The sequence below is a fragment of the Nilaparvata lugens genome, chromosome 2, assembly GCF_014356525.2.
Source record: "Nilaparvata lugens isolate BPH chromosome 2, ASM1435652v1, whole genome shotgun sequence".
NCBI lineage: Eukaryota > Metazoa > Arthropoda > Insecta > Hemiptera > Delphacidae > Nilaparvata > Nilaparvata lugens.
In genome coordinates, this window is record NC_052505.1 from 87,798,356 (window position 1) to 87,818,857 (window position 20,502).

The following is a 20,502-nucleotide window of genomic DNA, read 5'->3' on the forward strand; positions in this document are numbered from 1 at the left end:
TTTCCACACAGAAAAAACTAAACAAGTAGAGGACACATTAAAATAATTTTTTGTAACTAACTATTGTATGTAATATTGTAATTTATCTAATATTTTGTGTAATTGATGTTGTAGTTTTAGTTTTTTGGGAAATAAACATTTATTTATTTTATTTAGCCTATATTAAATAATGTAGCCAAATATATCCGTAACTTATTATTGTAGCCGCTAAAATAACGATTTTTGGGTCTAAATCGTAACAATGGATTCAAGTGGATGATTAAGAAGACCAGAATATTATTCATCAATTTATTAACAAATATAATAACAATTATTATGTATGATAATGGAATCAACTATAACAAATTCTTCTCGTAATCACTAAAACATGATATAATATGCTTGAATCAAGTAAAAGTTTTCAAAAATAAGTTTATTATTACATGCAATCAAAATAATAGATTTTTATAAAGCTTCCCATGAAAACGTTCCTTTGAATATCTCAAGATGAGACACAAAAGAAGTCAACACACATTTTTAAATAGGTGAATAAATTTACAGATATGAATACTGCTCAATCTGATATTTTTCAAGTGTTTCTAATTCATTGAATGGATCATATTTTAAATATACAAACAAATAATTGGTAAAAATGCCTCAAAAAACAGAAAAATATTTCACCAAATGGATTACAATTCACCAATGAAAATATTATAATTCAGGCTACACATCAATTGAAACTCATAAAAAATTAAAAGCTAAGTAGTAATAAAAATAGACTAGGATTTAATAAGTTTCAATGAGTATGCTTTAATAAATCAAGGGCAACTTGGAAATTAAAAAACATTGAGTTATTATTTATTTAGAAAATATAAGAGAGATGCAATAAGCAATCTAAACTATCAAACTAAATACATTTTTGTAGTTTATTATGAAATTAAAATTAATATTCGTCAACATTATCAATTATTTTGTATTCTTATCATTTCATGGAAGGTGAAGTCCAGACGATAAAAACTAACTTCCAACTAAATGACTAATATGAGTCAAACGTTTCAGAAAAACTACTTTCAAATCTCAAGGATACATTTCAACGATATACATTTCTGCCGGAGAAGGAAATTACAGTATATAAGATGAATTCACTACACTCCTCGATACATATTCAAATTCAGGAAACTGAGAATTCTATTAATAAAAACTCTATCATCAGAATGTGGTCTCTTAGATTTGTACTATATTTATAATCACATAGTAGTTAGTATTAGATTTTTATAAATTGTGATGCATATTGTAATGATTGTTTCAGTTGACAGAAATACTCATAGTTATTGAGGTTTGTTTATATGAGGCGAATATCTTGGTTTTTTACAGAAGCCCACAGTGGAGTTTCCTACAACCTATTAACATGTACTAAATAAATGTTTATCACAAAAAATGAAACAGCCTTCAAAAAATGTGTCCGGTTAATGGGATACAACATAACATTTACTTGCAAATATCTCTAGACACTGTCATGTATCTTTGGTATCGCATTAAAAAAATAGAAATCAATAGGAAATACTCAAACATGTTTGACACCCATCTTCTTGGCTTGAAGCATAACATAGTCTTGACACCGTTGCGAGATCGTACGTGTTTGAAGGATGGCGCTGGCTGCTTCGATGAACTTCTCCTCATTGCGTCGGTAGTACATGAGGGCGTCGGTCTCCAGGCAAGCGATCTTCTCCGGCCTGAATTCGTCCATTGAGATGATCTCCGACAGGTAGGGGTTGAAGCGGAAATAAACGTTCCCGGGAAGTAGATCGTTCAACATGGTGTGCACAGCTGGAAAGAAAAGGACCAATGTGACTTTTTCAGCAATTAATTCATGAAACTGATAACTATAGTGAGGTCCACGTTATAATGGCAGTAAAGAAAGATAGGAGAACAACGTTTCCGATCCTCTGTCTTGTCAATGCCTTCTATAGACAGAAGCTGATATAGGTTAATATTAACTGTTCATGCTCGTTCAAAATAATCAGTTATATTTTATTAAACAATTTATATTTTTCAATAATTTCATAATGAATTTTCATAATCAAGATTGAATATTTTTTTAAATTAATTATATTTCTACATTGTTAAAAAACGATCTGGCAACAGAGTAAATCGTAAAAGAGATAGCACTATCCGCTTTGTTGAATGATAGACAAGGATAGCAATACCATTGCTAATCAAACACTGCCATTATAATGTGGACCTCACTATAGCAATTTTTTGCTAGCGGAGTTTAAGTTTTGTAAATGGATATCGTTGAAATTATTGAAAAATGACATTCGAGTATGATACTACAGAAACTAATTTTCAATTCAGATGAGAATTATTTGGAACTCAAGATAAATAACACAATATCAATTCCGATAATGTTGAAGTAATATTTTTTGAAATGAAACCTATATTTTGATCTGCTTCGTAGAAAATTACATGGTTTTATGAATAGCTTGATTGGTGAATTTCCAGCTAAAATGCATAATGGAATTTTTCAGGTCAACCAAAAATATTTTCTAAGCCGAAATATGAGCGATTGAACTACTGAACTCTGATAAAATTTATCAAATTCAATCATTATATTATGTTGAAACTCTTATAGTTGCCCTTTAAAAACTATTTCTGCTTTCAAATAGATAGTAATCCAGAATTTTAAAATATGGAAGACTTTATAAAATTAGTATATCAGTGTACTTCATTAAATTTTAATATCTTCTTTGTCAGTAATAGATCGAAGTCCAAAGCTTGAAAATATGGAAGACACGACATTTATTTTCCAACCATCTCCTTAATTATTCTGATTGGATTTCAGTAAATTATTAACTTTTACATTTTCTGATCGGAGTCCAGGATTAGAAAATATGGAAAACGACAATTGGAAAACGACAATAATTATTTCCCAACTATCTCATTCATTCAAGGGATGTGTGACAGAGAGGACCTGGAGTCCTTACTACGCCCTTAATAAAAGCAATAAATCAATTAAATAAAAATACTAGGAAATTGTCAAAAACCACAGATTTTTGATACTTAGAAAGACCGGTTTCGGTTGTTACACCATTGTCAATCTCTGATAAACAGATATCCAGTTTTATTGATATTGTGGTAATTATTCATATTTAATAAAAAAGTCCATGAAATTGTCAAAAACACAGATTTATTAATACCTAGAAAGATCGGTTTCGGTTGTTACACCATTGTCAATCTCTGATAAACAGATATCCAGTTTATCAGAGATTGACAATGGTGTAACAACCGAAACCGGTCTTTCTAGGTATCAATAAATCTGTGTTTTTGACAATTTCTTGGACTTTTTTATTAAATATGAATAATTACCACAATATCAACTTCTCAACTACACAAAAAGTGCAATAAATCAATCATTATTCTGGGAAAATTTTGATTTGGATACAATCCATAAGTTGATTATTACCTTCTGTGTCGGTAGCACTATCGAGGATTTTGTCGAAAATCTTCTTCCAGGAGGACGATGCGTTGGCATTGAGATGGGGCTCGGAGCCCCTGACGGGGTCGTGACGGCCCGTTCCAAAGGAGACCACACACTGGATGGGGCTGTTCGGCCAAAGTTGTTTCGCCTCGTGGATGGCCACTGCTGTCGGATTATTCACCAGGATTCCTCCATCCTGAAAATCGCAAAAATGAAATAAGTCACAGTTTTCAATCGTGGAGAATGATGTAGGCTTTTAAAGTACCTATATCGTAATTTCAAGCACTCTGAAAAAATACTGTAGAACTGTATTACTTTAATGAGGTCTACGTTATAATGGCAGTGGAGAAAGATAGAACAGCGTTATCGATCATTCTTGCCTTGTCACTGCTTTCTATAGAAGATGGCTGATACCGGTGAATCTGATGTAATATATATTTTTTCCCAACATTGTATGTTCATTAAAACATTCAAATGTCGCAGTTCTAACCAAATATAGACATTTATTAGTTCTTTAGTTCTTGTACGGTTATATAGAACAGCTTAAAAATCGCCTTAGTATGCTGCACACGTCAGGATGGTAGCTGCTTCAACTCAACCTAACTTCAATCTAAGCTCTCTCAAAAACTATTAACTGTTCACTCTTGTTAAAAATAATCAATTATATTTTATTCGTCGAAATAATATATTTTTTAATGATTGAATAATGAATTTTTATGATTGACATTAATTATCTTGTTAATTAATTATATTTCAAGATTGTTGAAAACCGATGATGTGGCAACGTTGTGGAGCTAGAAAAGGATAGCACTACCATTGTCTATCCTTATAAAATGATAGACAAGGATAGCAACACCAATGTTAATCAGATACTGCCATTATAACGTGGACCTCACTATTTAACTGTTTTGAAACATTGTAAAAATGGTTGTCTGTATTATTTTGATGTACTTATTGTAAGAATAAAGAATACAGAAAAATCTAGAAAATTGTTTATTGATAAATCTTTGATGATATTAAAAAAACGTTACTATTGAAAGATGTAAATTATATGGAGAAGAAAACATGTTATCAAACAATGAAATAATTGAACGGCTGGCATTAGTTTCCCATACTACATCTTATCAAGTAAAAACATTATCAGAATGAGTGCTTACTTGAATAAAAACTGAGAATGGTACTTGATAAACTATGACATAATAAAAAGTTTGATAATTTATTATGATTTTTTTCAATTAGGAGATGGCAGATTTCCAGCTGAACGATAGTGTAAATTGGAATTCAATAAAATAAAATCTTATTCAATTGAAACGAGAAACAGTGCTGCTGTAGTTCATATAACTTGATTGTAAATGCATTCAAATTACTCATGAACTAGATTTATTGGCAACCCCTTTTATTATTCAAAAACATCACAGATATCAACATGTTTCATAAAATCCAACTTTGAAAGTTTCACAAGTTGACATTAATTCTCAAGTTCAACATAACTATTATTCAAAAAAAAAAGCTTCACAGAATTTTACTTAAAAATGATACATTGTACTTATAAACTACTGCCTTCGCCTGGATCGAAAACTATGATACCTGTATATTCAACAGAACTATTATTCAAAAACATCTCAGCAATTGGGTGGAATCAATAATACATTTGATTGGGCTATATCAACAAGTTCCACAGAATCAATCTTGGAAACTTTATCTATTGTATTTATAAACTACCTTCACCTGGATCAAGAACTATAATCCCTGTGTTCAACTCAATTATAATAAAAAAATCAACTCAGCTATCAACAAGCTTCACAGAATCCACCTTGAAGATAACATAATTATTGTATTTTTATAAACTACTGCCTTTGCCTAGATCGAAAACTGCAATGTTTATGAGAGATGTATCATTTTAATGAGAATATTCAATTTTCTTTTTAGAGCTACTTAGCTTATTAAAACACAATAAAAGAATTCAAAAGTACACTTTTATTTTAGTACAACACAACTAGTTTCAACTCTTCAAGAGCCATTTTCAATTATTGTTGTAATAAAATAAAAGGGTACTTTTGATACCTTCAAAATAATATTACCCTTTTATTTTATTACAATATAACTAGTTTCAACTTTTCAAGAGCCATTTTCAAATGTTGTAATAAAATAAAAGGGTATTTTGATATCTTCAAGATATCATCCTTTTATTTTATTACAATATAACTAATTTCAACTCTTCAAGAGCCATTTTCAATTATTGTTGTAATAAAATAAAAGGGTAATATTGTTTGACAACTAAAGGGTTATCAAGAGTACCCTCTTATTTCATTACACACAACTAATTTCAACTCTTCAAGAACCACGTCAAGTGTTGAAATAAAATAAAAGGGTACTTTTGGTAACCCTTTAGTTATCAAAAGTATCCTTTCATTTCATTACACTCTACTAGTTTCAACTCTTAAAAAGCCATTTTCAAATATTGTAATAAAATAAAATGGTATTTTGATATCTTCAAGATAGTATCATCCTTTTATTTTATTACAATATAACTAATTTCAACTCTTCAAGAGCCATTTTCAATTATTGTTGTCATAAAATAAAAGGGTACTATTTGACAACTGAAGGTTTATTGAAAAAAAAACGAATTAATTAATTGTAATTGAAAAAACCGGTTAGATATCCAACAAATTTGCTGTATAAAGAATTTAATGTTCTCAGTATTGAGCACTTGTATGATCTTGACCTAGCTAGTTTTGTCTATTCGTGGCCCAATAGATTCCCTATAGCCCCTCATGGCGGCTATGTTACTCGTAGACAATCTGAGAGATTTTTGCTAGAACCACCTTGTAGAACAGCGGCTGCCAGTGCTCATGCAGCGTATTATGGTCCTAGACTTTTAAACCGTCTGTTGCTTGAAGTTTCTGGAGCATCCCATGTATACCAATTTGTTATTATTCTTTCACTTTCAAAACTTTTAGACAGTATCTTCGACACTACTTATTAGGGAGACAAAATGAAGACTAATTTTGACTTATTTCTCAAATCTGTTTGTAAATCTCAATTCTATTCTTAAAATACATATCTCACTTAGTATAACAGAGCAGAAGAGAATTTGTTGTTTTATTTTTAAATATTGGTGATCTTTATCTTTGATGTAGAACATATAGTTGAATCTCAATTAGGCCTATACTGATTACAAGAGCAACATTTGTATGAAAATAGCATAAGAGAATGGAATTTTCTTTTTTTCTTGATATTGTAATGTAAAATTATAAAATCTAATTATGTTATTAATATTACGATGTATATTAGTATCTTATGCTATCCAACATTCTAGAGATACACCATCACTCATCACAAGCTTTGCTTAAGAGGGATGCAACAATATATTTAGAATATGATTTTTATGTAAATATTCATTATTTTATAAAGAATTTGTATTTTATGTTTGTAAGTATGAATTGTATATTAATTTTTTGTTGACATTAATAAATTGAATTGAATTTCATTACACACAACTAGCTTCAACTCTTCAAGAACCACCACTTCAAGTGTGTAATAAAATAAAAGGTTACTTTTGATATCTTCAAGATAAAATACCCTTTATTATATTACAATAATAACTACTAATTTCAACTCTTCAAGAGCCATTTTCAAGTGTTGTGATAGAATAAAAGGGTACTTTTGGTAACTTTTATTGTGTTTGATGAGAAATATGAACGATGCTCACCTGATGCAACAACGATCCTATCCGGAATTCCTCGAATATGGTGGGAGCTGCGGCTGACGCACGCACAGCTTCGAACATGGGTGGTTGCAGCTGCCGAGGTACTGTGACTGTCGCTCGTAGGGAAGAGCATAGTTTCTGACACATAGGGAGACTCGAGCTTGATTCACCAGTGTGGATACGGCAGCCAGCTGAGTAAACAATACCAAACAAGGTTCTTAAATAATATCTATAATATAATTAGCCGACGTAGTGAGTTCTATGTGTTTCAACTGTGATTTTCTTTTGTATAAATGTATGCATGTATGTAACCATAGCCACCTCTAATACAAGGCCCTGGCCTACGATATTGCAACGTCGCAGCGTAAGCCTAGAATCTAATACATGATTGGTGAAAAAGATTTTTAAAAATACCAGCTGATCTTTTTCACCAATCATGTATTAGATTCTAGGCCTACGCTGCGACGTTGCAATATCGTAGGCCGGGGCCTTGTATTAGAGGTGGCTATGATGTAACGCATTTACGGCCAAACACGTTGATAGAGTTCTATAAGATTTAGCAGGAATATTGCGTTTTCAACTGCGCGTCGATGTATACACAAGGTTTTTTGAAATTTTGCATTTTTAGGATAATATGAAAAGAAGAGGAATTCCTCCATACTCCGATATCACTATATATATCATCTACTGTGAAGATAGGATTAATCAGACTATAGAATTATAATCAATCAGCTGACAAGTGGATTATTCATTACATGCATTACACAGATGTCTGGAGAAGCCGTGTCTATTTCTATATTATGGTTTCAATATTTTGTTTTGCAGTCATGGTATTATTATGCGTGCCCATCAATATTCTCACATTTGCAAAAACAAATTTAATAGGTGATTAAAAATAATTAAATAAACTAAATAATGCTAAAGAAATTATAATATTTTTGACTGAAAAAAATTAATTTTCAAATATTTTCATCAGATGGAAAGATTACCACGAAACTGGATGAATTATCATATGGGATATGATTATCAAATTCAAACGTGAACTGAGTTTGTTAACATTTCAAACAAGTGACATCAGATACTTGTGGATGAGAAAACTGCGTGAGGTCTACTGTTCACAGAACTACTAGTAAAGGAAAGAATTGGCCTATACACGTACAGAATATGAAATTCACGAATGACGCATCATCAAGTCTGAACTACTGGACTGATTAACTTGAAATTTTGCATATTGATTATTTATTTACCGAGTATGCTTATGAAGGCTTATATTGAATTCTCCAAGTTTTTAATTGGACCGTTGCGGAGTACGGGTTACCTGCTAGTATTAAAGAAAATTCACAACTGCGAGACGGTAAATCGAAGATCACAGTGAATTTGAAGCCATGTTTACACCAGAGATGTCGATTTCAACAAATTTCGGCCAATTTTTTCAGAAAAAAAACACAACATTTTACAGAAAAATTGACAACTTTTTTGTAAAAACTGAAAATTTTGTTGACAACTCTGGTGTAAACGTGGCTCAAGAGTGAACAAAGCACATAAGAATGATTTGGGAGAAATTATGCAGAATTTTGGATAACATGAATCTGGATAAAAATGAAATGGATATGGATTTATAAAACAATAACATATTAAAGAGTTTCTAGAATTAAAATTTCATTATTGAATTAATGAGTTTGTACTTAAGAGTCGACTGAAATAGAATGATCCAACTTTGGATCTAAGTGGTCCAACTTTGGATCAACACTCTGTGTTGTGATCTAACTTTCATTCAATGATCTACGTTATTTCAATATTACGTATGTAATAATTGACACCTATTGACACAAAAACAGTCTTTCATTTGAACTATATCACCTTGGTACGGCTTTCACCAATAGCAGTGCTCGACCGTAAACATAAATAATGCTGCTCGTAGTTTTAGGTTATCAGAGATTGATAATGGTGTAACAACCGAGAACGGTATCTCGATTGTTCAATAAATATGTGGTTGGACAATAACTAGACTTTTTATTCAGTACGAATAGAGTACAAAGATTTAGATGGACAGATTTAGATGGAAGACTGCCAACCAATCAAACGATGAGCTGTAAGAAGAAGAGTACAAAGATATAGTTGATTTAATAATTATTGTTTTGCCGATTCCACGAAAGAGTAGGGACTTCCGAGGAGGGTTGATTTCAGTTCAATAATTATGGAATTTGACATTATGAAACAGAAACATAGAGCATTATTTAAGTCTGGAATTTCTTTATCCATTACGAACTGTTATGTGTTGCAGACTATATTAATTGTAAGAAATATTTTCCACCATTAATATATACTGAGAGTCGTCATTCTAGTGTAAAAACATGATAATATTAATATACCTTTGGACAGTTTGGGTCCCTTGTAGTTTCAATCAAACTGACATCCCCAAGATACCTCTTGAGCAGATCTTCCCATATGGTCGTGTCGTAGTAAGCATGGTTCCACATCAATTTGCCAGTACCCCAAAATGCACTCTGAGTGAAAACTTTGGCACTCATTTCTCTATAAATAGTTTGCACTTCATCCAGAGATTTACCACAGGGAGTCCCTGTAACAAATACAAACAAGAAATAATGCAACTGTTGAGTCTGGGCCAGAATGAAAATTGTAAATATTCGATCATGAATGGAAGATTGTATAAATGCTACAAGTCAATACTAAAGGTGCGTACAGACATTCGCTCTGCTCCGCAATCGAACGTCACTCGAGCAGATCGAAGGTGGAGCAAGAGTGGAACGCGAGAAGAGCCTGTAACAGAGGTCGAGCTTGGCAAGCTCCTAGGTCGAACTAACCAAAGACCTTAAAGATGCACCATAAAGGTGCGTACAGATATACGCGCCGCGAACATGAGCAACTCAATTTTAATCAGCTGATGCCAAGCTTTTTATATCTGTATCTCACCGTTTCTGTAAAAATACAGATATAGTCAGCTGATTAAAAGTGGATTGCTCATGTTCGCTGCGCGTATATCTGTACGCACCTTAAGAGATACTTATCTCTTTAAGGTCTTTGGAACTAACCAATAGTTGCGCATGCGCGGTTAACATTTTTGTTGGATCAGTTACGAAAAATTACGATCTCTGTGTTAGCATATAAAATTATCAAAATTAATAATTTATTATCAAATCATTAAAATTAAATCATGTAAAATTATAAAAACATTTTTGATAATAGGTACCAGCATATTAGAATTTAGAAGAAAGAAGCCAAAAACCCAACCACGCCTTTCACCTTTCAAAACATTGACAGACATAACCTTTTTTGTAATAAAACTTAAACATAGATGCAACAATCATAATAATTATAAATTTATTATATAAACATGATTAATAAACTTAATGTATTATTATGCTACCCAGAAATTCCCTGGTCAGATTATTTTATTTTGTTTTGTCACCCGATCAGCTGGATTGAACGTTTCACATTTGTGAGGTTAGGTTGTAACGAAGTCAACAATACGAAAAGCGCGCGATCATCCTTCGAACCTCTATCGAACTCTTGCGTAACATCTCACGTAACGTTTATGATCGGAGCGATTTCGGAGTGGGTGCGGAGCGTGTTCGAGGCGCGAATATCTGAACGCACCTTAAGGAGAACATACTGATGCATGAACAATGGTAAAACCAATTTCTACATTAGATGGATGATGAATATTACACCAATTGTCCTTGAATGTGAGAAGATAAATGAATATATTTTCTTTTCAATTTTGAGAAGAGCAACCACACGACAGCAAAAAATTGTTCCAGTTGAAAGCCTTCCAAAAGCTATTATTTAAACTTTGTACTTATAAAAAACACATTTGATGAGGAGACACTTAGGTACTTTAGAGTTTTCCAGTCTGAAGATGACCGACAACAGGTCGAAACGTAATCACTGCTAGAAAGTTTTCTATACAAAGTTGAAATTAATAGTGAAGAAGAACCAATTCACAACACAGCTATCATCCATTCATCAAATGAATAATTATTTGTTCACCAAACCATTTTCGATAGAAATGGATGTATGGCAATTTTGTTTTTGGTAACAGGAATGAATGCATTTTTCAGTGAGTTTTTTGAATGAAGGACTATTTTATTGGTGCTTTGGTTGAGATATTTATTATACAGATAAAACAATAATTACCTATTCCACAAGCTAAAATCGCTCCAGTGCTCACTCCACATATGTAATCGAACATTTCACATACTTTCTTTCCAGTTAGCTCTTCAAAACGCCGCAGCATCTCAAGAACTACTATACCTCTGCAAACATAGGACATATTTGTATTAAAGCGAGCATAGGTAATAAGAAATTATTTGACTGTGACTATTCAACTGATACTTCATGAAGATAATAATTGGAGTTATTGTCAAATATTGCTTCTCAAGCCTGAATTCTGGAGCTATGTAGATGTATAATAAATAAATATTTCATACGAAAACCATGAACAATTAGAACGTTAGAATATTTTGTTGAATTCAATCAATCCAAGTTCAGGAATGATATAAGGGAGTTGTAATCAACTTTAAATAATTGAGCATTGAATGTTTTGGTTGTGTAGTTTGTAAGTATTAAAGGTGAGGATTTGCTTTGATAGAGATGATACTCAATTTTAAATTTAAATGAGTAAACATAAAGAGTTTTATAGTTAAGAGTTTGATTATTTCAAATCATTTTTTCAACAGTTACTATTAAATGTGAGCATTAAATGTAAGTTCGGATTATCTTTGAAAATAAAAACTACTTTCAAAGTATGAAACAATAGATTTAATAGTTAGAATATCATAAATTTGAAATAGTTCATTAATAATGTATGCATAATTTATTGCAAATCGAGGTATATGAGAGGATATAGCAAATTTCAATATCGTAATTTAGTGGAAATACAATGGCATTTTTACCTCATTCCACCTCCATCGATTGATAGTATTCGAATGCCCCACCCAGGCACTGGGTCCACATGACCTAGACGAGCAAATATTTCTCGGATCATCTGCTGAATCAGAGAATCATTGACAGAATCTCGCATCCTCAGTAGAATTGTGACCGCACCATCCTACAAAAACAGAAAATATCAGTAAGTTATTAAACCTCGATAGTCCACACTAATCACGATCAGTTTTTATCGAAAAAATCATTCTAAATTTAAAGAGTTGATCTCTTAGTCTTGCAAAATTGATAGAAAAAGGAGAAATTACTCAACTGGTTTCTTCGTTTTGCAGTTTGATACAAATAGAAGAAATTCTGTGGACTGGCTGGCCGCTATGGCTTCGTATAAAATGAGCGCTGCTATCCAGAGATTGTCAGTTTGGTGTAGGGGTAAGCATTTCTGACCGGCAATTAGGAGGTACTGGGTTCGATTCCCGGGCTGACAAATAATTTTTGAATAGTAGCGCTCGTCGAAATTCCATCTAGCTGTTTACCCAGTTGTCAATATTTGCAGTAGCATAAGTCTTCGGGGTGAATTACAGCATTTAATTTGGATTTTCGTTTAATAATAATTATTTACTCGACTAATAATTTAATCTTAGAACTCGTACTTCCAAAGGCAGAGAAATGGCAACCTACCTAATCTTACTGTCACACTAGTTACTTACTCCGCAAGTTACACCAGAATATTTTAAAATTTCAACATAATATCATTATTTGCTTCATTCGAATTGAACATTTCGAATTCAACAACAATATACTGTAATTCCTATCAGCAGTAGAATTGGTTCCTAGTTGAAGAAGTTTATAGCAAACTAGAATTCTGTTCCATCATTTGCATTGTTTTAAATAAGTTTTATTAAATAGTGTTCAACATGTTAAAGACTAAGGCTCAACTCACACTTAGGTCGCGACTTAGGTCTAGAAGAGACTCGACTCTAGTCGAGAGCATGTGTTTTCAAATGGTGACGTCGCGGAAACTAGAATCGACTGGTCTGAGTGTCACCATTTGGAAACACATGCTCTCGACTAGAGTCGAGTCTCTTCTCGACCTAATTCGCGTAAGTGTGAGTTGAACCATAGAAGATCTCATTGGTTCATCGTATGACATTGGTATGTTTTCGCCTGAACATTTATGGCTTCAACAATATAATTACTATCAGCAATAGAATTGGTTCCTATAGTGAGGTTCACGTTATAATGGCAGTGTTTGATTAGCAATGGTATTGCTATCCTTGCCTATCACTCAACAAAGCGGATAGCGCTATCTCTTTCTCGCTTTGCTCTGTTGCCAGATCGTCCTTTAACAATGTAGAATTAATCATTAACAGAATATTTCAACTCAATTATGAAAATTCATTATGAAATAATTAAAAAATATAATTTCTTGCTTAATGAAATATAATTGATTATTTTAAATGAGAATGAAGAGTTACATCAATAAACCTATATCATCTACCGTCTATAGAAGGCATTGACAAGACAGAGGATCGGCAACGATTTTTGCTATCTTTCTTCACTGCCATTATAACGTGGACCTCATTATAGTTGAAGAAGTTCATAGTAAACTAGAATACTTTACCATAATTTAAATTGTATTTATAAGTTATATTAAATACTTTGTTAACATGTTGAAGAGATAGGAGATCTCATTGTTATATTGAATGACATTAGTATACATTTGCCTGAAGTGGCTTTTTAAATGAGAATAGAGATATTTTCAAAATCACTCTAACCTTAACGAGATATCCTTTCGCCTCAGGAAACTGGTTCAGATGTTGAATCAACTCCACCAATCTGTGTCTCTTCTGATCAAGAGTCTGCGCAGTGGTGATGAGGGACAGGACGTGGCGAGATCGAGACACTATGCAATCCTGCATAAATAAACACATTTATTAGAAACTAGTAAATTATCAACAGTCAGTTGATGATAATGATAATAATTAATTAATTCTTAATTCTACAAACTAACTAAAGAGGAAACAAATAATGTTGATCTAAATTGGCCTACTGAAATGTATATCATTTGAATTCTTCAATTATTGAGGAAATTGACTTTCAATTTCAATAATAATTTTATCAAGTGATGAAACCAATTCCCTAAAACTGATATTTGACGAGTTATTATATCGATAAGTAGAGTTTTGTGACTTCATGGCTTATGTGTCCAATCTTCGATATTTTAGTTTACAACTAGTTATGGGAATTATTATCATTATTATTGTTTTGTCATGTCACCAGTCATTTGAGTGATACTCAAAATTTGATGTACCATGTGACGATTGTGAATAGATATAAATTATTGTAACTTGAGTTTTACCACTTATTCGATGTTTTCTATATTACATTTTTTATCAGTTTGATCATCCCAATACAATTCATCAAAATGCCTTTCCTATTCAAAATCCTGTACTATGATAGTACAGATTTGATAAAGTACATTGATTTAAATTCATTATGCAAATTTGAACATTCAATGATTCAATCTCTAATTTATGATGCTGCTTCCGTGGAGTTCTAATGTGTAGATTAAGAATTAAGAAGTTTATTAGAATAATAATTATACTAGAACTTATAAGACTTTTGTATTGAAACAGCAGAAGAAGGAGTGATTTCTTATGCTGTCCCAATTCAAAAGTTTCTTGGATTTGACTATTATAAGCATAGAATGAAATCATACAATTTTTCAAATAGCATTTTCAATAATTCAATGCAGAAATTAAAGCAATAAAATGTCCATTATAATGTGACGGTTCATATAGATCAGGAAAAGATGTTGAATAATGTAAGTATTGTATTCAATGAACAATGAAATTAGAAAGCCTTACAGGATTCTATAAGAATGAAGGAGATTATTCATGAATAGAATAAATCTACTTGACATTACAGTCAATGAACAGTTTCACTATAGAGAGCTGCGAAATATGGTTCAAGGTTCAAGAGCATAGTAGCTTACTGGAATAAAAAGATGATATGATTTCTTACCTTGGTGGCAATGTTATACTGGTTCTTCCATTTCAAACTGGACGCATCTTGTGGTACTTCTGCGGTAGTTGGTGATTTGCTTGATAGTTTCTGCTTCAGTCCTTCAATGACTTGCAAACCATAACTTTTGCTATCCTGCGGCTTACTTTCCACTGGTGGAGGCTCATGCAGCACATTATTTCTGAGAGGCTCGTTCAATTTCTGTTCAGCTGATTTAATGGCAACCGGTTCATCTTTAGTTGTTGCAGTGAAGTCCCCACGGTGGCTTCTCCTTTGTACTGATACAGAATGAAACACTCCTGTTGCCTGTGGAAATTTCCTCAGCAAGTTTATCCACTCCTTGTTTACAATATACATTATAGCCCATTCTGATTTTCCCTTCCACAGTAATTCTTTGAACTGATTGATGATTTTCCACTGGTTGAATGACATGCCCTTGGTGCGTGCACAATTCAATTTTCCATTTTCAATAATCGGCTCAGAAGACCTTACTCGGTGGCTACTAATATGCCTGTAAACATAAAAATAGTTTATTGAATAAATGGAAAAGGTTTGAATGTTATCAAATATCACATAGATTACTGCAGTGACTCAGGGCCAAGCCACATGAAGCGTTTTTGCACTGGCGGCAGACGAGTCGGCAGGGAAGCTCTCCGATTGGTTGATTAATTGGCACTTGAGGTAATGATCAGCCAATCAGAGAGCTTACTGCCCTACCGACTTGTCCATCGCCAGTGCAAAAACGCTTTATGTAGCTTGGTCCTAAGTATCATTATAACAAACTTACTAAATAAACAAATCCCAAGGTATTTGGTTGGATCTTTGAAAAACCTCAAATTTACTGACTAAATTTACCTAAATGAGCAACATTAAAGTCAAGCACTAAAATAAAACTCAATATAGCCTAGTTAATAAATTTCCTATGATTGAAATATAAAAAACAACCTAACCAACTGAACATTTCATGTTTGATCACTAAAATTTCAATTGATGAGACACACTGAAAAATAATATTGGCTTTCACGTTTTAATAAACTCAAAGTTTATACCACCGTATTTTCTAGAAAATAGGGTTGCAATGCCTAGACCATCTGGATAAGAACAAGTGCAATTTGGTAATCTCAGTTTTGTAGGCAGAACTTATTTCAATGGGGTTGGTTGCATGTTTTAACACACGTGCAAGAAAAAAGAGAACATATGAGTTTAAGCCAACATACTGCAATTTCTGGCTCTAACTCAATGTTGAATCAACTGCCAAAAATATAACTAAATTATAAGACCGGTAGCCTACTGTTGAACAGAGCTACTGTATTATTTTCGGTTAAACAATAAATGCAAATACTTATTTATAGAGAAATTCAATTGTTTAGAAAACATTATGTAGAAAGCATAGATATTGGCATAAACAACTGGTAAATTGGAAACATTACTATTACCAAGAATAATAATTTAATAAATCAACTAGTCCATACCTGTTTGAAGTGCTAAAGATCCATAATTTTGGTAGGCTTCTCCACTTCAAATTATACGGAATATAAATAAAGTCGTCGTGAATAGCATCTCATAATAATATTTATCATTTTCAAGTTGCATTGCAAAATGCAAATGCGACACAAAAATAAACTCAGCTGATTGAAATCAAACGTTAACCTCTAAAATGTGATAAATAGAGAACAACAACGACAGACGATCGTACGAGAAATACTGCTCTCTGATTGGTGCAGAGAAGGAAGAGCCCATACTCCCTGACGTCACAAGTGGCGTGATTATTCAAACCTACCTCACGGCTCTGCGCTTTCTCACCATCAAGGAACTGGTGTGATACGTTGGACTAGATAAAAATAAAGAACCCTTTGTCTAAGAACACATTCCATTCTAAATCTTACGATATTCTTTCCTATCTAAAACATTATTTTTCTTATCCTTTTTGTATATATACCTACCATTCATCATTAATATTCTCATCAACATTTTGATTTTAAATGTTCTATTTAGGCTACCGTACTTTTCTTTGTATCTAATTATTATTATATTCTCTTCCTTTTTTTAGCTTTTAATTTTTCCTTTGTATATTGCTAAACGATTCTTGCCTCAATAGGCCTAAAAACTATTGTCATATTATCAAACATTTTTATTGAACAGTTGTGTAGATCTCGTATATTATTTTTGTGTCAAACAGTAGATACTGTATTATGCAAATTATTGTGATATCACCTTCATAAGAAACCCTACTATTATATTATAATAATCTATAAAACTTATTTCAACCTTAGTGAATAGTATGTTAACTGATTACATATTTTAAATTATTATGGTTATGTTCAATTATGATACATGAACTATGAAAATTTATAGTGTTGCTTTAAATAAACTACTCCAGATCAATGTTATGTTAGCCTATATTCATTACATTAGGTTATACAGAAATAATATTTCTTGCTTTTCATGCTCATCATGTTAAAAATCATAATATCATTATTATTGATGTTGATAAATTATTGTTAGGGTACCTGTTGCATGTTAAATTTATTATATGATATTTCACTCACCTTGTAGCTAAACAAGCACATCTTCTGCACCTTAAGATATTCTTGCTCATCGACATCTCAGAGAATAATGCACTTGAAGATCTTTATAGTAAATGCACCAACACAGTACGGTATGAACAAATTATTCTTATCACTGGGTATCGCAGTCCCTGCGTTGCCTAAACAGTTTTTGTTGTTTAATGGTTCACTTCCAATTTGTTACTAGCTGGATCTCCGCTTTTTCGATGTATATAATCTCTCAACAAGTAGTATAAACACATCACACGTCACTTGTTTTTGCAATGTTTTCAATGAACGTTGTTTTTGAATTGTTTCAACTGAGTCGTCATAGCCACTACGTTTTGAGTTGTCTGCTATGTTTACTCAGTAGGATCGTATTCGTTTCTATCAGTGCGGAGAAGAGCGTGCTATGAATTTAGACGCAAGTAGTTGATGGGTGTGAGAAGAAAGGAGGGGATGAGTAGAAAGGGAAGAGGGGAAGAGTAGAAAGAGAAGAAGGTAGAGAGGAGTAGAGTAGAGTAGCTGTCTACTACTAATAAATACCCCCTCCAAACTCGTTTCAAAGGCGTTTGGTCAGGTTCTTCAAATAGATATTATTTGTTTAAAAAAAATAATGATCCGCGCGAATGAATCATTCGATCCATGTTCATTTTTATCGCACTTCTTTGCGGTTGCAAATAACCTTTGATGCAACTCGTTCGATATCGATTAATTGTTTAAAAGAATGAAACACGCAACTTAGATGTGTCTGTCTATCATCTGACAAAGGCATTCCAATGTGTGGAATAATTTATTGTTCTATTACATCAGAGCAAAGAGCTGAATTATTGTGAAAAGAGTTCATTTCTATTTTTCATTCAAGTTGAATCAGAGAATAATAATTGTATGAAAATTGAAATTTTACTCATAAATTACTCACAAATCAATATGGCAATATTCATAAAAATACTATTACATAAAAGAAGTAGATTGTAGGCCTTACAACATCAAATGGAATCTGGGTCTCCCCTGCGAGTAATATAATTCATAAGCATGGACCATGATAGATATAATTATCATTCGGCTATTTATTTCTTAAAATATTATTCAAATGTTTTTCGTTTACTATCAATATCAATCCCAATAACACTAGGCCTATCCCTATAAGAATACCTACCTATGATAATTCTTTTAAATCCACTTTATTACTCCTGATGATAGCATTATCCCTAAGACTAATCATAATAAAAATTAGGGTTGACCCACCTATAAATCATAGATAATGTAGGTGTTCCTGTAATGGATCAAACAACCACTAGTTGAGCATACAATATTATCAGTTCAGTGATATTCAGCCTTCCAGTAACTAATAATGGAAAATATAGTTACGGTAAACCATACACAAATGATTGCATCTATTGATCACTTTCTATCAATAGAAAAAGGAGGAATATTCAACACTATTTATCGTTTCTACTTGAAAAGAAAATCTGAAGCTTATCAAAATATTGATAATATGATAACAATTTTCGAGATGAAGGGACATGACTGGGATATGGCCACTATACACTTGAATAATGGCATATCTACTACATCACTACTCACATGAACAATGATATTGTATTTAGTAAAGTGAAACAATACCGGTATGTTTAGGAAGTGAAAGTATATTTTATAATCAGAATTAACATTTCATTGAATTATACATTTTTATAAGAATTATTTTTTGCAAATTTAGGTGATTGCATGATTCTCAGCTCAGCGATGAGTTATATTTAGGCAGAGCAAAAACATCAAGGTCGAAAACGTTTTGTAGTTTGTACATGCCTACTCAATGGGAATGGTTGTCACGATCTGTTTTGTGCTTTAAAACTACAGCAAGATTATTACTGTTTAAATTCAGCACACTACGGAGTTTCAAATGAATGAAATTTTGTTTTCCTGTCTTGATACAAGGAAAGCGTGGGTTACTACACCGTAGTACTGTTTATTGTGTTTACCTGTTGATGATAAGTAGAACTCAACATCGTACGATACTTTTGCAAAACAATCGGTTAATATTGCGTGTCAGTTTAAATAGAGTGGGAGAAAAATCACGCTATTCATTTGGTAAAGATAGATCGTCAATTTTCGGAATTGCTTGAAAACATTGGATGGGTTATAAGTGCACTTAAGTACCGTACCTACATCCAATAAAATTCTATTCTTTGAAAAAATATCTTATTTCAGAAGTTTAAAACATTAAACTTAACAAATAGAAATACTTGATTTGAAATATGTTGTTACAATATATAAAATAATATTTGGTATTAATAATTTGAAGAAATTGAAATTTTAAGTCATTCTAATATTAGGTTAAACTTCTGATGAGGAAATGTAATGTAAAACTCATATTTAAAATTTACATGTTAATGTTAGAAGAGCTAGCAATAAGAAAGCTTTATTTCCTGTGAATTTGTTTCTTGTGATGAGCAGAGCAGCTCATGAAAACATTTTATTACGCTCTCATACACTCTCAATTGTGGTATGATTTGGTATGTTGGGGTGGAACTTTTAAAACTAGCATCAATAAGTTGAGACTAACGCAAAACCATCAAGCCTATATAAAAATAAGGTTTAAAAATGTTAGAGCATACAGCTCTTTTTTATGTCAAATTGAAAATAATGCCTATTCGAAGTCTATTCGTTTTCATAATTTGAAAAGCAGAGACTGTGGTACATAGAATCTTCATTACAATATGAGAAGCTTTAACCAGCTAGGTAGGCTACTGTGTAGGTCACCAAAGAAAAAAAGGGAGATTTTAAAGCACTCTTTTATGTTCTTGGGACCTTATATTTACCTTAATTGAATTAAGAAGGTGTGATTCCTGTATTATTTT

The 20,502-nt window shown here is 32.2% G+C and overlaps 1 protein-coding gene across 1 annotated transcript; it reads right to left on the reverse strand.

Moving 5' to 3' along the window:
- Window positions 1-279: 279 nt before the first annotated feature.
- Window positions 280-18,050, reverse strand: LOC111063064 (calcium-independent phospholipase A2-gamma). The gene is given in 10 exon segments (XM_039422013.1): window positions 280-1,806; window positions 3,443-3,653; window positions 7,170-7,249; window positions 7,252-7,357; window positions 9,539-9,747; window positions 11,325-11,443; window positions 12,083-12,237; window positions 13,847-13,984; window positions 15,096-15,606; window positions 17,645-18,050. Coding segments are annotated over 10 exon segments (1,848 nt in total). The 5' UTR covers window positions 17,701-18,050; the 3' UTR covers window positions 280-1,543.
- Window positions 18,051-20,502: the final 2,452 nt, after the last annotated feature.